The sequence below is a fragment of the Culicoides brevitarsis genome, chromosome 1 (genome assembly GCF_036172545.1).
Source record: "Culicoides brevitarsis isolate CSIRO-B50_1 chromosome 1, AGI_CSIRO_Cbre_v1, whole genome shotgun sequence".
Lineage (NCBI taxonomy): Eukaryota > Metazoa > Arthropoda > Insecta > Diptera > Ceratopogonidae > Culicoides > Culicoides brevitarsis.
In genome coordinates, this window is record NC_087085.1 from 29,684,333 (window position 1) to 29,700,848 (window position 16,516).

Genomic DNA, 16,516 nt, shown 5'->3' on the forward strand with positions numbered 1-16,516 from the left:
AATTGAAAAAAAAATTCTCACAACTCATGATTTTTCTTTTTTCCTAAATTTAATGTTAAAAACAGAAATTTCATGAAATTAAAATTTTTAAATATTTTTGAAGGGAGATCGTAGAAAGTTATCATGCACACAAGAAAATTCTCATAAATTCACGAAATTAAGTCGAAAAAAATCTTTCACTCGTTAAAAACATGACATTCAAAAAAAAAATTATTTAAAATTTAAATAGTTTAGGAAAATTTAGTTTAAGCTTAAAATTTAGGATTTTATTTTTCTTTTGAAGAAAATTTAAGTCTGTTAAAAAATTATTTTATTTTTTTTTTAGTTTAAAATATTTTTTTCACTTTTGAGCTTTTTTGTTGCTTTTATCGTGATGTCGTAAAATTATATTCTAATTATTTTTTTATTTTAGAAATTATTATTGCTACGGATTTTTTGTTTGTTTTTTGTTCTTAAATTAAACATAAAATAATTTTATTTTGTATATTTTTTATAAACTAAATTAAATATTCACAAAGTTTTTTTTTGTGTTTTCTGTAAAATAATGTACGTTGAGGAGTCAGCATTTTTTTTTTTTAATTTAATTTTTTAATAAAAAACAATTAATAAAAAATTAATTTAATTAATTAGTTGAAATATTTAATTTTTTGTTGTTGTAAATTTAATTTTAAAAAAATAAAAAAAAATTTAAAAGAAAATTTTAAATTAAATTAAATTTCAAATTTAAATAAAATTTAAAAAAAGATAAATTTTTAAAAATGAATTAAATTTTTGTTTTTTTTTTAAAAAAAAAAAAAAATTTTTTTTTCAAAAAATGAACGATTTTATTTAAAAAATTGTTTTTGTTGAATTTTTGTTAAATTTTTCACTAAAATTTTTAAAAATCTTTTTTTATCTAAAATTTAAAGTTTTTAATACTAAAACCACTTTTCCTTGATTAATTGCTGAAATTCCGTCGATATTTCACAGAAATACACAATTCGTTATCAAAACTCTGGCTGACTTCACCTTAAAATTAAATTCCTAAAGAAAATTGCAATGGAGTAATTAGTGAGAAAAGGTAAGTTTTGGGCAAGAAAACTTTTTTCTTTACAAGTCAACATTCGTTGTGATGATTTTTTACTGACCATTAACAACTTTTTTCACCCAAAATGCACGAAAATCGTAAATAAAAAAAACATTTACAAAAACATGCAAAAAATGTCTAACAAATTATAATTCTCCCTGGCTTGGCTTTCGTAAGTAAGTAACTACCTAATAATACAAATTACATCAGATTAAGACCTAAAATATTTTTTGTAGGAAATTAGTGAGGTGTGTAAATGATAATGAGTGCTCTGTTTGTTTGATAAAAAAGGATTATCATGGGATTGGTAAAAAAAATATTTAAAAAAATAAGACGCGGAGGAAATTACAGATCTATCCGCGGTCTGTATTGCAACCGTAACGGTGGTTCTTTGAATCGCCAGCGTGTCACATAAACGAATTTTAGTGTGTGATCTTTGCCGAGGAGCTCGTCGTTGCACAAAATGTCAATCTAAAAATATAATATTGATAAAATTTTAAAGATTTTTAATTTTAATCATTTAAAAATAAATTTAATTATTTCACTTTTTGTCATTTTGTTTAAATTAAATTATGCTTACATAAAAAAATAATTAAAAATAAAAAAAAAACTTTACCATTAAAAAAAAATTAATTTTTGAAAATTATTATTATTATTTTTAATAAAAATTTTAATTTTTAATGTCAAAACTTAAATTTTGATATAAACAAAAAATATTTTTTATTTTAATAAGAAAGTCAAATATTTGTTTAAAAAAATTGTTAATTAAATAAAAATTAATTAAATTTGTTCTAAAAAATAAATTAAAATTTAAATAAAACTTAGGACTGTTCATTTTCAATTTTTATATTTTTTTATGATTTTAATGAAATTTGAATTAATTGAATTTTTATAAATTTTAAAGTAAATTTATTTTAGTTTTTTTTGTTTTTAATTAAAAATTTTCTTGGATTTTTTGTCTTTAAAGTTTGTTGTGAAAATTTTTCAAATTAAAAAAAATAATTTAATTTTTTTCTTTAATTTGTTTTTTTTGTGTAAATACTTTGTATGTATAAAAAAAATTAAAAAAAAGTATCAAAAGAAAATTTTCTCAATTTTAATAAAATTATCTAATTTCAAAAATAATTTTTCTTTAAAGAAAATTCACTTAATTTTTTTTTTCAATGAATTTTATGAAAATTATTCTCTTTTCTGACTTTTCAATCCGAAAAATTTTCTTTAAAATTAATTTTTCAAAGAATTTTTCGACAAAACCTGAGCTTCCGGGTGACAAAAAGTGAAAAAATTAAAATTTGAAAAGAAGAAAAACTTACATCACGATACTTTTCCATCCCGTTCAAGACTTTTTTGGCCACGAATTTCTTCAAATGCGTAATTGTCGCCTGGGAACTACACCGAATGAAACGCCGCTTGAGGTGTTTAAGGTTGTTACTCGAGCACTCCAGACACACGTTCACCTGCTCATCCTGCCGATGGTAGTCCGATTCCTGATGCTTTTCCTCATTTATCTTGTCCATATTTTCGTCGTTGTCGTGCGCCTGTTGAATGTCCTTCGGATTCGGCAGATTGCGTTCCTTGTAAAATTCCCGTTCGCGATTCATCTCGTCTAAAAAAATCTCGAAATTAAAGAAATTTCTCAAAAAAAACCAAAAAGAGACTCACCTTCTTGCAAATTCGGCACCAATTTGTACACAATATCCTGCATCGAGCGATCGAAACTGATGTAGTTGAGAGGATGTGATTGATGGATGATGCTGAGACATGACGGACACGTATTATTTTCCTCCAAATGTTTCACCTGGAACGAAATTCGAGTTAATTTTGTGGAAAAAATCAACGAAACTCAGGTCGAAAAGCAGCAGTTTCGCTTGGAAAAGCATAAAAACACGTAAATAATTAATTAAAAGTCTCGTACCAAGCAAGATTTACAAAAAGTGTGCAAACATTCGACGACTGTTGTGGCATCAATGAGGTATCCCTGGCAAATCTGACACGTTATCGCACTATTTAACGTCTTCAATTTGATTTTTCTCTCCATTTTATTGCAGAATTTTCCACAATTCCTGAGGAAATTCTATTTACAACACAGGAACATTAAAATTTTGTATGGACTCCGTGCTTCGTATTTGATGTTTTGATTTTTTTGGTCTATCACTTTCATTCGTCTCACGGCGTAGTTCCGCACTTTGCCGTACTTCCGTTTTTGGGGGCGCTGAAAATCCCTTGAATTAACGTGTTGAGATTTGTATTATCAATTTCAATCGTCTCATATTTTAAAAAATTAATAAAAAATAATTTAATTTAATTTTAATTATTTAAATTAAAAAAAAATAAAATAAATTAAATTTAATTAATTAAAATAAATAAATTTACTATTTTGATTTTACAGTAAAATTTCTTTAATTAAATAAATATTTTATTAAATTTAAGAAACTAAAATGTACCGTTAAAATCTATTTTTCATAAAAATATAAATAATTTATTTAAAAAAAATTATTATTTTTAAGAATTTATTATTAAAAATTTCATTAACTAATATTTAATTAATTTTATTACAAAGTAAAAGTTTTGAATTAATTTTATTTAATTCAATTAATTTAAAAATATTTTAAATTTAAAATCAAAAATTAAGTCCAAAATTTTTTTTATTTTTTTTGATTTTAATAAAATTCAGGGCAAAATAAAAAAAATTTTGAAATACTATTTTCTTAAAAATTACAAATTTTATTAAATTTTGAGCGTTAAATAATATTTTTGATTTTTTTTAAATAAAAAAAAAATTTGAAAAAAAAATATTTAAAATAAAATTTTATTTTATTTTTCATATAAAAAATTAAAGAAAAAAAAATTTCATAAAAAATTTCAAAAAATTTTAAAAAAAAAAATTTAATTTTTTTTTTTAGAAAAATATTTTTTAATTTAAAAAATTTTATGATAAAATTTTTGATTTAAAAAAAAATTAATTTCAAAATAGAAAATTAATTGAAAATACTTTTTTAAAAATTTTGAAATGGAAAATTTTCTTGAAAAATTAAAAAAAAATTATTTGAATACACCGGTAATTTTTGGTTAAATTTTTAACTTTTTTTTTTTTGCCCCAAAACATTATTAATTAAAAAATTTTTTTCGACTTTCAAAAAAATTTGCATCGGACTTTATTTTTGGTTTTCAATTGGAGCGGCCTAAATAAATTTTTAAATTTAAAAAAAAATTATTTCATTGATAAAATTTATTTTTTTTAAATAAAAAATATTTAATTTTAATTAATCTAAAATTTATTAAATTATTTTTTTATAATAAGTTTTTTAAATTTTATTATAATTTTTTTAAAATTATTAATTTTTTAAAATTTTATTTAAATTTATTTTTTTAATTTTTTTTAATTTTTAATAAAAATTAATTTTTTCCTTACAGACAGACCTCATCTTTGTCAATATAGCGAATTTTATCGAAAGAATGCCTTTCAAAAACAGTCATCTGAGTGTTAAAAGCTCCGTTAATCGTTATCAAAATTCGATCATCGTGTCTGGAGTAAACAACATGTGCGATTTTCATCACGTTTTTCTTCATTTTCCATCATTTGCCACTATTGACTAGTCAATAATTCATCGGAAAAGCCCCCTAAGCCCCCTATTCACAATGAATTTCCTGGATTGCGTAAGTTTTCTCCCTGACATTCTCGCAAAATCGCTAATTGCGCAATTTTTTTCGCAGGCACCATGTTTCTCGCATCCACTTTTCATGGGACAATATATCGAGGATATTGTCGAGAGTCTGTACGAAAAGGAGCGAACTCGGATCCCGTTCAACTTTGCGTCTCCGCAAATCAGTTACAGATCAATTTTGGTCGATTTCATGCAAAATGTCTCGGAACACAAGCAATTCCGCCGCGCGACGTTGCATCTCGGGATTTATTTTCTCGATCTCTTCATGGACAATCACTCGATCGAGCTGGAACGTCTGAATATCGTGTCGATGGTGTGTTTGCTGCTCGGCGCCAAGATCGAAGAGATGGAATTCAATGTGCCGCGTGTCTCCGAAATCACCCGCCTGACAAATATCGAGTGCACAGTTGCCGATTACATTTCGCTCGAGATGATGGTGCTCACATTTTTCGAGTGGAATGTCATGCAACCGACTGCGGTGACGTTTCTCGAGCTTTATTTGGATGCCGTGATCTCCCAGGAGGATTTTGAGCGGTACACGAGTCAAGTTACAGACGGCGTTCTTTATGCGAATCACAAAGCGATGAAAACTGCCGCCACAAGCATGATTTTCAAATTTCTCGATCTCACGTTGACCGATGTGCAACTTTCCGTGGAGTGTCCGTCGCAATTGGCAGCAGCAATTGTCGCTACAACGCGTTTCTCGATGTTGCTCGATCCGGTCTGGCCACCGAATATCGAGCGAATTACCGGATATCCGATGAGCGTTTTGGACCAATTTGTGTCGCGGCTCTTTCGGTTGCAGGAAGAAGCGACGGGCGACGACGAGGAGGAACGAGATAAAAGGAAAGACACGCCGGAATCGGGTTATATGTCGTGCAAGGAAGACACAACGGACACGGAGGAGGAGGAGGAGGAAGAAGAGATCGAAGCGGAAGACGAGACAATGGAAGAAAGTGAAAAGATGGATGACGAGGAGCTGGAAAGGAAAAGAATTAAATTATAGTTGAGAAAGACAAAACCAAAAATTGACTTGAAATGATTTGAACTTGTACAAAATTATGAATAAAGAGTTAATTTATCTTAAATTTAGCTAAAAAAAAGAGGGAATTTTTTTTAAAAATATCTTCCTTGGACTAAAAATTTGTTTTTATCACATTTTTTTATTTTTTTTTATTTTTTTAAGTTTTATTTTTTTATTTTTAACGAAAAATAGAAAAAAAATAAATTTAAAAATTAACGAAAATTAAATAACAGCAGAATTTTTAAAAATTTTTTAAAAGAAGAAATTTTTTAACAAATAATTCAAAAACTAATAAAAATATTTTTAAAAAACATCTTTTTTTGAACAAAAATTTCAGAAAATTCAAATGAATTTAATTAGAAACAAAATTATTTTAATCAATTATCAAAAATCAATTAATTATTTAAACTAATTTTTAAAAAATTGTTAAAAATTAAAAATAAATTTGGAAACCAAAAGAGTTAAGAGAAAAATTTAAATTTGAACAATTTGAAAATAATTAAAAATTGATCTTAATTTTTTTAATTTTTTAAAGCTGAGAATTAAACAGAAAATTTTTGAACATTTTTTTCTCAATTTTCTAATAGTTTTTGTTTTGATTTTTAATTTGAAATCTTAAGAATATAAATTTTAATTAAAAATAAATCTTATTGTGACAAAAAAAATATTTTAAACATTTAAAAATAAATGATTTTTTTATTAATTTATTCGCCTCAATTATAATTTCAAAATTTAAAAGATAAAATTTTTTACAAGTATATTTTTTAAGAAAAAGCCAAAAAGATTGAAGATATTTTCAATTTGGTTTAATGTGAAAGAAAAAAATTTAGTTAAAAAAAATTTTTCTGAAAATTTTTCATTGGAAAAAATTTATTTTTTTTTAAATTTTTTTATTTTTTTTTTTTTTTTTTTTTTTTTTTTTTTTTTTTTTTTTGAATGAGAAAGGAAAAAATGCATTTTTTGAACTAAAATATTAAAAAAATTATTATAAATTTTAAACACCGGAGTTCGTTGAAAAGACAAAGAATATTAATAAGAAAATTAATTATTTTAAAATAAATAAAAATCTAAAAAAAATTTTCATAAATAAGAGAATAAATTATTTTTGAATAAAAAAATTAATTAACAAAAATAATAATTAATTAATTAATTAAAATAATAATTTATAATTTTTTTTTTAAATTATTTTTTACAGAGAAAAATAATAATTTTACAAAAATAAATTGAAAAATGGCTTTAAAAAATAAAATTTTTTTGAAGAAAAATTTTGCTAAAATTAAAAAAAAATAAATAAAAGCTGGATAAAAAAAAATAAACCTCTTATAAAAATTTCCAATTTAAAATTCTAAAATATAATTTTAAAAAAATGTTTAAAAATTTTTTAAGTAACAAATTTGACTTTTCAGGTATCAACTTCGGATCTTCGAAACAAAGCCAAAGAATTTTCCTTGAAATGACAATATTTTATGAAAAAGAGACAAAAATGTCTTTATTAAATGAAAAAATGTTTTTAAGAAGAATAAAAATTCAGAAAAAAAATTTTCATATTTTGTTCAAAAAAAAAAAATTTTTTTTTTAATTCTCACTTTACGGTACCTCTTTCAAATTACTCACCGGGCTAAAAAAAAAATCCGCACCCAACTCGCATTCTCCCGTCCAATTGTCACTTTTCGGTGTGAGAGAACTCGTCAAAAGGTCATTATTTTTGCTCCACAATAATACTCCGGGAATTCGAAGTGAATTTAAACAAAAAACTTTTCTCCATTTCCTCGTAGATCAACGCAACGAAACCCGCAACAATGGCAAACACCGTGCGACTATTCTCCAAAGTCAAAGGTAACGTAACGCGTCACTGCAACAGAAACTGCAAAAAAAGCAAAAAAATTACATAATAGAATTCAATGTAGTTGGAAATGTGTGACTTTGTACGGATTTCGACGCCTCTCTCTCACTAAAAATAAAAATTGCCACAAAAAAACTAGCGGAAAAAACAATTGTTACGACATCGATTTGCTGAAGGACGACAAAAAATTAACCAAAGGCACTAATGGGACATGTAAACACGCCTGAAATTCTTCTCACTTTTGTGTCACTTTTAATTAGTCATCCGCGAATCATCAAATTTTCAAGTTCAATCGAATTCTCAATGACGATCGATTTCCTTTTTTTTTTGTTTTTAATCAAAAACGCAAATAAACAATCGGCGTAACCTTTGTTCCTCTTTTTTGCTTTCTTTTTACAGACAGCTTGCTGTTATCTGGCGTCAGATATTGCTCTGTCTACAATCAAACGAGGAACAATTTGAAGTTGAACTCCAATACGAAAGTTATTTGTCAAGGATTTACCGGAAAGCAAGGTGAAAATTTAAATTTTTCGACAATGTTTTTAAGAATTTTTACTAATTTTTGTGATTTTTTGTAGGTACTTTTCACTCTCAACAAGCCATCGAGTACGGAACTAACCTCGTGGGTGGTGTAAGTCCCGGCAAAGGCGGCAAAACACATCTTGATCGTCCAGTATTCAACAGCGTGAGTTTAAATTCAGTCTTTTAATGATAAATTTCGACCTGAAAGTTTATTCGGAAAAATCAGAAAAATTATTAAAATTTTTATTTGAATGAATTTTGGTGAAAAATTATCAAAAATTGATGAAAAATTTAATTTTTCGATTTTTTAAAGCAATTAATTATTTTTTTTATTAGAAAATCAATAATTTAATTTTGAAAAAAAAATATTAATTTAAATTTAGAAGAGACTTGATGAAAACTTTAAAATTTTAGCAGAATTTTTATTTGAAAATTAATATTTTATTTTTTTTTTAATTTAGTTTGTGAAGAGTTCCGTATAAAAATTTAAAAAAAATAGAATTTTTATAATTTTTTTTTTTTAGAAAATTTAATTAAATTTTCGTTTAAAATGAGGAAAATATTTTAATTAAGGTTCTTATTAAAGAAAAAATTTAAATTTTGTTTAAAATTTTTAAATTTTTTTTTAATCATTTTTGATCAATTTTTGTTATTTTTATCAAACTCATGACGAGACCAACTAAAAAATTACTCACAAATCTTTTTTCCAGGTCGCTGAAGCAAAAGCCGCCACTGGATGTGATGCCACGGTCATCTACGTTCCTCCGCCACGTGCTGCTGCTGCCATCATCGAAGCCATCGAGGCCGAAATCCCCCTCATTGTCGCCATTACCGAAGGTGTTCCGCAACACGACATGGTCAAAGTGAAAAATTTGTTGCTCAAGCAGAACAAATCGCGTCTCGTGGGTCCCAATTGTCCCGGAATTATCGCGCCCGAGCAATGCAAAATCGGCATCATGCCGGGTCACATTCACAAGCGCGGCAAAGTTGGTGTCGTTTCGCGCTCAGGTACCTTGACGTACGAGGCTGTGCATCAAACGACGGAAGTCGGGCTCGGACAAACGTTGTGCGTTGGCATCGGAGGCGATCCGTTCAACGGAACCGATTTCATCGATTGCTTGGACGTGTTCTTGAAGGATCCCGAAACCAAGGGTATTATCATGATCGGTGAGATTGGAGGTGTTGCCGAGGAGAATGCCGCTGACTTTTTGTCGCAGTATAACACGGTGAGATTTTTTTCTGCAGCTTTTTTTGTTTGAACGTAAGGATCTTAAGTCAAGTCATGTTAAAGAATTTTGAGTTTTAGCTCTCAAAAATTTTTGTATGACATAAAAAACAAATTTTAGCTTTTAAAACTAAATTTTAGGCCCCAAAAACGAATTTCAGCTCTCAAAACTAAATTTTAGGCCTCAAAAGTGAATTTCAGCTTTCAAAACTAAATTCTAGGTCTCAAAATCGAATTTCAGCTTTCAAAAAAATATTTTTAGATCTTAAAAACGAATTTTAGCTTTCAAAACTAAATTTTAGGCCTTAAAAATGAATTTCAGCTCTCAAAAAAAAATTTTAGGCCTCAAAAATAAATTTCAGCTTTCAAAAACAAATTCTAGCTCTCAAAACTAAATTTTAGGCCTTAAAAATGAATTTCAGCTTTCAAAAAAATATTTTTAGATCTTAAAAACCAATTTTAGCTTTCAAAACTAAATTTTAGGCCTTAAAAATGAATTTCAGCTCTCAAAAATAAATTTTAGGCCTCAAAAATGAATTTCAGCTTTCAAAACTAAATTTTAGGCCTTAAAAATGAATTTTAGCTTTCAAAACTAAATTTTAGGCCTTAAAAATGAATTTCAGCTTACAAAAAAATATTTTTAGGCCTTAAAAATGAATTTAGGCCTCAAAAATGAAGCTTTTCAAAACTAAATTTTAGGCCTCAAAAATAATTTCAGCTTTCAAAAATGAAAGCTCTCAAATTTTTAGGCCTTAAAAAATGAATAAATTTTAGGCCTCAGAATTTCTTTCAAAACTAAATTTTAGGCCTTAAAAATGAATTTCAGCTCTAAAAAAAAATTTTTAGGTCTTGACTTAAGATTCTTACGTTCATACAAAAAAAAATTACTCGTTGAACCCTAAATTTTTATCAACAAAAAATAAAAACTAATCAAAAATTTCAAATTTTTCCAGGGCATCAAAGCGAAACCCGTTGTCTCATTCGTTGCTGGCTTGTCAGCTCCGCCAGGTCGTCGCATGGGTCACGCCGGTGCCATCATCTCCGGCGGCAAGGGAGGCGCTCAAGACAAGATCAATGCATTAGAGAGAGCCGGCGTCATTGTAACTCGTTCACCCGCGCAAATGGGCAAAGAATTGTACAAGGAAATGAAACGCTTGGAGTTAGTCTAAAAAAAAAGTCATCTTTATTAAAAAAAAGATTAAATTATTTAAAAAGAACAATTTGCCTTTAATTGTTACACACTTACACAAAAAATTTACAAAAAAAAAACTAAATATTAATATTAACGAACCTCACCGAGCGACGCCGCGACTCGTGTAACAACTAAAGACTCTCTTCCGACTTTAAAATTAATTTTTCTTTTTTTTTCCTCTCTACTTTACACAGAAACATAGAAAACAATAAAAAATGATCCGAAAACTAAAAAAAAGACTAAACTAACAAAAAAAAAACACAAACACACACAAAAAATTGGAAGCTCGACCGAATTTTGTAAGAAATTTTTTTTTAAACAAAAATTTTACTGCCATCATCTCATATTTTTTTCTTTCTGGGCTAAAACTACATAACACTCTATTCATTATTGTTCAATAAATTAAGAAATAAAAGTTGTTATGCACCAATTTAAAAAATAAAGAAATGCACCAATCGATGTAAAAAAATAGACATGCTAATTACTAACACCTGACTTGCTTCACTTTCATGGGAAAATTAACAAAAAACCAAAAAATTAGAGGTTTCTCATTAATTTCTGTCAACTTTAGTACATTAAAAGCCATTTTATTCTCAGGAGAATGTAATCACGGTGGAAACGCTTAATTTTCAGTAGAAGCATGAAATTCTTTTCAGAAAGAAGGTGAAAAAAAATTTAGATAGAATATTATCAAAAAAATGCATGAAAAATTTCGGTTCCTGGGTAGAAAAAAAATTATTTGATTTTTTTTAATTTTTAAATTTTTCTTCTGTTTAGCAACCGCCTACAAGGGAAAAATTTTACAACAGGAATCCACAAACTGGACTTGAATTGATTTTTTTTTTTATTTTAATAATTTTCTAGTCGGGCGATTTCTAAATTCAAAATTTGAGTTCCTTTTTTTAATTAAAAAAAAAAAAAAATTATCCAGTATTTTTTTTCGAATTTTTGGTCCTTTTCATGTGTTTTATCTAAAAAAAATTATTTACTTAAATTTTTTAGTTGTGAAAATGTATTAAAACTTTTTTTTTGTGTATGTTGAAAAAATTTAAAAAAATATCGAAAAAACAAATGAAATAATAAAAAAAATAAATTAAAAAATTGTAAATCAATAAATAAGTGGAAATTATAAATAAAATAAAGTGATTAATAAACCAATAAAATGAAGGTTTTGAGAAGATTTTCAGATGTCTTGAAGGTAATTTAAGTGATTTTGAACTCGAGAAGAAGCAAAATAATGAACAACAATTTTTTAAATATAAAAAATGCTAAAAAAAATTTTAAATTTGAAAGAAATTATTTAATCTTGGATTAAAAATCAAATCAAAAATTATTTTTTTTTAATTTGTATTTAAAAAAAAAATTAAAAATTGTTCAAATTTTATTTAATTTTTTTTGCTGATTAAATTTTACTTTAATTAAAATTTTAGCAATAACATAAAATAAAAAGTTCAATTTTTTTTTCTCAATTTTCGAAGTAATTTAAAAATATTTAATGAAAATCAAAAAAAATTTTGCCTTTAAATTCTTTAAAAAAAAAAATCGAACATTCTTCTCTGGTAATTCCCAAACAAATTTTTGAAAATAAAGGATGACTTTAAATTTTTTTTTTTTTTAATTAATTTACTTTGAAAAAATGTCAGACAAAAATTTTAAAATTAGGTGATTATTTAAAAATATTTTTTTTTGACAATTTAAAAAATTTTTTAGGCCGAAAATCAAAAATAAAGTCCAAAATTTTTGAAAATAAAATGGGGGGGGGCAAAAAAAAAATTTGAAATACTTATTTTCCTACAAAATGACAAAATTTTAGCAATTGATAAATGATCAACATTTTTATTGTTTTTTTAATAATCTTCTTTGAAATTTTCAAATTTAAAATTGATTTTAGATCATTTTAAGTTAAAAATTGAAAAATTAAAATTTCATAAAAAATAACTTTCAAAAAAATTTGAAAAAAAAATTCAGTAATTTTATGAAAAATATTTTTAGAGAAGAAAATTCAAGTTAAAATATGATTTTCAAAACAAAAATTAAAATAATTGAAAATTTTTATAAACTTTTTTGAAAATGTCTTAAAAAATTATGAAAATACACCAAAAAACGATCAATTTTGATGAAATTTTTAACTTTTTTTTATTTTGCCCCATTTGATTTTTGACTTTTAAAATGGGGCATCGGACTTTATTTTTGATTTTCATTTGAAGCGGCCTAATTATTTAAAAAAAATTTTTTTTTTTGACAATTTGGAAAAATTGTTACTTTAGATAACAAAAAATTTTGAAGCTTTGAATTTTAATAAGGAGTTAAAAATTATAAAATGATCCAAACTTTTTCATTCATTTACAAAAAAAAATTATAAAATTAATTAATTTTTAAAAATTAAAATAATTAATTTAAATTAATAAATTTTAATTCATTATTAAAAATTAATTTCAAAAAAAAACTTTAGATATGCTAAAAAATAAAAAAAAAATTAATAAAATTTGTAAGATAAATTGAAAAAATTTGGCAAACTTTGCACTTTAAAGTCCAATTTCAAATGCATTTTTATTTTTTTTTTTAACTCAATATTTGATGAAAATTCAAATTTTTAATTTTTCTTTAATTTGATAAAATATTTAACTTCTCTTCCCTAAATTTTGAAAACTGTCGAAAATTTGTAAAAAAAAATTAAAATTAGTTTTTAAAGAAATTTTTAAAAATATTTATTTTTTCAGATTTTTTTTTTGTATTTTTTTTTTATTTCTCAAACAACGTTTGCACCAAAATAACTTGCTCCTGCTGCAAAAACTGAATCACCACATTATCGATATCTTCATTCGAACGATGAATCTGCTGCCGAATAATTTGCATAAAATCCTCTTTCACTCCCTTATCACTGCCTCTCGTCCCAATCCTCCTACTCGAAGTCTGCGGAATCGTAAATTCCAACTTGACTTCTCCCGGATAAAATAAATGCATAAATTCCTCAATCATCTCGACATTTATGATGTAATTCGGGAACAGCAAGTACGAAAAAGCCCTCCGCTGTCGAATAATCTCAAAAATCATCTCCGCCACGGCAATTTCGTTCGGCCAATCAAGTTGACACAAAACCAGTAAATTCCCAAGCAACAAATTCGAGGCATTGGGATCCGAGAGAACACGTTGTTTGAGACACGCGATGATCGCTTTCACGCAATATTGCAACACGGATTTTTTCGTGAGTGGCAGCAGGAGTAATTGGCGTTTCGGATGTGTGAAAACGTTGTTCGGGAGATAAACGCCTGGCGTCGTGGGGAGTTCCTGTAAGATGGAAATTATGTGTTCGAAGCCCTGGACATTCAAAGTGCCCTGACTGATGGTCAAACTGAGGAGCCGGACGCTTTTTTCGAGTTCACTTTTGTCGGCGTGCGAGTCTTTCATGAGCGACAGGGCTTCGTCGTTGCGTCGCAAGTAGATGGCGAGGTCCAGTAGGAAGCGATTGACCCATTTTGTGAGCGGCGTCGAGATATTGACGATCATCTGGGTGAAATCTTGCTGCAAAAGTTCGTTCGAATGAAGTAATTGCCAGCAATGGGCAGCGGCAACGAGACAAATTGGCGTTTCGGGCGAACAGCCTTGCGTGACGGAGATGTGAGGTGGCTCGATGGGGTCAATTTTTCGCCTTTTTTCCGTCGGGATGCCTTCAACGAGGACTAATTCTTGTTCCGTATCGCCAACTTTTTGTTTTACGTTCTCCACGTACTCCTGGATCGACATCATGAACAAAATTGTGGCATAATAGACGATTTGTTTGCTTTCCGATGGTTTTGTGGCTGCCGAGGAGACAATATGAACCATTCGTTCCCAATAAACCTCTTTACTGCTCGATTTGGCATATGGCATGAAAGGCTCCCATTTAAGACATTTCGAGTAATTTTCCATTACTTCGAAGACTTTTCGCCAAGCGTCGTCTTTCTCCTCCGGGTGCGAGAACATTCGATGCATGTAGAACTCAAACGTGACAAAAAGGATTTTTTCGATCAAAAGTGGCGGTAATTCGACGGGTTTCGTCATTATCAGTGGCAGTGCTTCCATGACCAGGATTTCGCGACATTTTATGACGTTAGCGGGCGAACTTGGTTGCATGCCCTGAATTAAAGTTTCGATTAAACGAGGTGCATGGGTGACAATTGTCTGCGGAAAACGTTTAAGCAACAAAAGAGTCAGGCGACAATGATCCATTTGATTGTCAGAATTGCTGGCAGTGAGCAAAAGAATGCTATGCTGCACCTCATAAGTGATGTGTTGGAACATTTTTATGTAAAAATCGTCGCCGTCGGCTTCGTTTGCTTTACTAAAATTAAAAAAAATTAATTAAAATTTATTTTTTTTAAAGGAAAATTGAAGAAAATTACTCTTCCGGCATCCTCAGTGCTTCAGTTAATTTTCCAATTTCTGTCCATAGTTCCGGTGGTTGCTGATTTTGGAATGTAACAAGCCTAAAATTGAGGTTTTTGATTAAATTTTGTCGAAATTCAGGAAAAAAGGAGTAAAAAACTTACAAATGACTGAGAGATTTGGCAGCTTCGTCGTAATTTTTTGCCTGTTTCTCGAACATGTAAGCCATGAACTGGATTTTAAAGTTTTGTGGATATAATGTCTTTGCTGTTAATATGATGGCTTTTGCGACATTCGGATCTGTTGCACTTTTGGCCCTTTGGATCAAGTAGTTTTCCTCTGGGGATTCCATTTTTTTCAGGTTTTTATTTTAATTTTCTCTTCAAACTATTTTTCCGGTTGTTTATTTATTTACTTTTTGATTAAATGATGGCGTTGTTCATTAATGATGTTGAAAAAATTCTTTCTTTCAATTTTAAAATTTAATTTTTTTGAAGACCTTAATTACGAAAGATTTTAATGACGAATAACTATAACTATAAAACCTAAAATATGTAAAAAAAAATTAATTAATTATCTGAATAGAACATTAAAGTTCAAACAACAAAATTAAACTTAATTATTTAATAAAAACAAATTTGAAAAAAATGTTGAAATTTTAAAAAAATAGTTGGATTTTTTATTAAAAAATAGTTGCAAAATTCCTTAAAAGGTTTAAAAATATTTTTCGAACATCAATAATTTCTATATCGATCCTCGATTTTATTCCCACAGATTCAGATCTGCCGGTCTTCGTTACGAAATTGGATTGTGCTTGAGAACGGGCCTCATAGTTTGGGCACACGGAGGATTTCCTTGCGGTGCATATCCGGATATAAAAATTGCGAGAGAGCTTCTCATCGACTCTTTGGACGATGGTGAGACAGTGGTTGCTGATCGAGGATATCCAGACCCACACTTTATAATCCCCAACGAACAAAACAGTGTGCTTCAACAACAGTGTGCGCGTCGTCATGAAACGGTAAACAAGCGCATTAAGCAATTTAATGTGCTAAATCAAAAGTTTCGGCATGATAGGTCCCGCCACGCTCAATGTTTTCATGCAGTTGTTAATTTAACACAACTTATCCTTATAAATAAAGAACCACTATTTTCAGAACTGTAAAAAGAATTGAAGTTTTATTTTCCCGCATCTTCCAGTAATCAGTTTTATTATAAAATTTATACTTTAATCAATATTTCTTAATAAAGACTTTATAAATTTTCGAAAACTTTTAAATTAAGTTGAATTAAAACATTAGTCTAAACGATCGATGACAATATGTCTTCGGACCGCGGTGATGCATCCTCGAACCTAACCTAACTAGTCTAAGCGATACAACTAGCTCCACGATGCGAAATGTTTTGACTGAAACATAAAAGGCGTATGATTTAAACTTAATTTTGAGGTTAAGTCGCAAGACATTTTTAACTAATAAGGCTTTTGATTTAAATTTAAGTTTAAAAAATTACCTTAATTTAATAATTTTTTTTTTCATAAAAAAATCGTAATTTTTTTTTCTGAAAAATTTTTGTTTAAGAAGTCAATAAATTATAATTTATGTCATAAATTCA

The 16,516-nt window shown here is 27.4% G+C and overlaps 4 protein-coding genes across 6 annotated transcripts; 2 read left to right on the top strand and 2 right to left on the bottom strand.

Annotated features, from left to right (window-relative positions):
• Positions 1–844: 844 nt before the first annotated feature.
• Positions 845–3,189, bottom strand: LOC134837011 (polycomb group RING finger protein 3). Of its 2 annotated transcripts, XR_010162330.1 has the most exons (5): positions 2,982–3,189; positions 2,729–2,864; positions 2,380–2,672; positions 1,255–1,537; positions 850–1,023 (listed from the first exon to the last, which is right to left on the bottom strand). XR_010162330.1 is itself a non-coding variant. In XM_063852315.1 (4 exons), the coding sequence occupies exons 1-4, from the start codon at positions 3,102–3,104 to the stop codon at positions 1,412–1,414; spliced, it is 678 nt and encodes a 225-aa protein (XP_063708385.1). In that variant the 5' UTR covers positions 3,105–3,189; the 3' UTR covers positions 845–1,411. The 2 variants fall into 2 exon arrangements, 1 of the variants encoding a protein (XP_063708385.1); XM_063852315.1 differs by having other exon boundaries at positions 845–1,537.
• A 1,395-nt stretch (positions 3,190–4,584) lies between these two features.
• LOC134837019 (cyclin-J) lies at positions 4,585–5,821 on the top strand. The gene is made up of 2 exons (XM_063852326.1): positions 4,585–4,723; positions 4,781–5,821. Exons 1-2 carry the CDS (start codon positions 4,706–4,708, stop codon positions 5,735–5,737), a joined length of 975 nt encoding a protein of 324 aa, XP_063708396.1. The 5' UTR covers positions 4,585–4,705; the 3' UTR covers positions 5,738–5,821.
• Positions 5,822–7,420: 1,599 nt separating this feature from the next.
• Positions 7,421–11,588, top strand: LOC134834571 (succinate--CoA ligase [ADP/GDP-forming] subunit alpha, mitochondrial-like). Of its 2 annotated transcripts, XM_063849307.1 has the most exons (8): positions 7,421–7,450; positions 7,531–7,591; positions 7,998–8,111; positions 8,177–8,283; positions 8,831–9,346; positions 10,299–10,504; positions 10,732–10,836; positions 11,315–11,570. In XM_063849307.1, exons 2-7 carry the CDS (start codon positions 7,555–7,557, stop codon positions 10,754–10,756), a joined length of 1,005 nt encoding a protein of 334 aa, XP_063705377.1. In that variant the 5' UTR covers positions 7,421–7,450; positions 7,531–7,554; the 3' UTR covers positions 10,757–10,836; positions 11,315–11,570. The 2 variants fall into 2 exon arrangements, with proteins under 2 accessions (XP_063705377.1, XP_063705369.1); XM_063849299.1 differs by having other exon boundaries at positions 7,428–7,591; positions 10,732–11,588.
• A 1,672-nt stretch (positions 11,589–13,260) lies between these two features.
• Positions 13,261–15,318, bottom strand: LOC134836856 (integrator complex subunit 10). The gene is made up of 3 exons (XM_063852109.1): positions 15,067–15,318; positions 14,920–15,003; positions 13,261–14,858 (listed from the first exon to the last, which is right to left on the bottom strand). Exons 1-3 carry the CDS (start codon positions 15,252–15,254, stop codon positions 13,280–13,282), a joined length of 1,851 nt encoding a protein of 616 aa, XP_063708179.1. The 5' UTR covers positions 15,255–15,318; the 3' UTR covers positions 13,261–13,279.
• Positions 15,319–16,516: the final 1,198 nt, after the last annotated feature.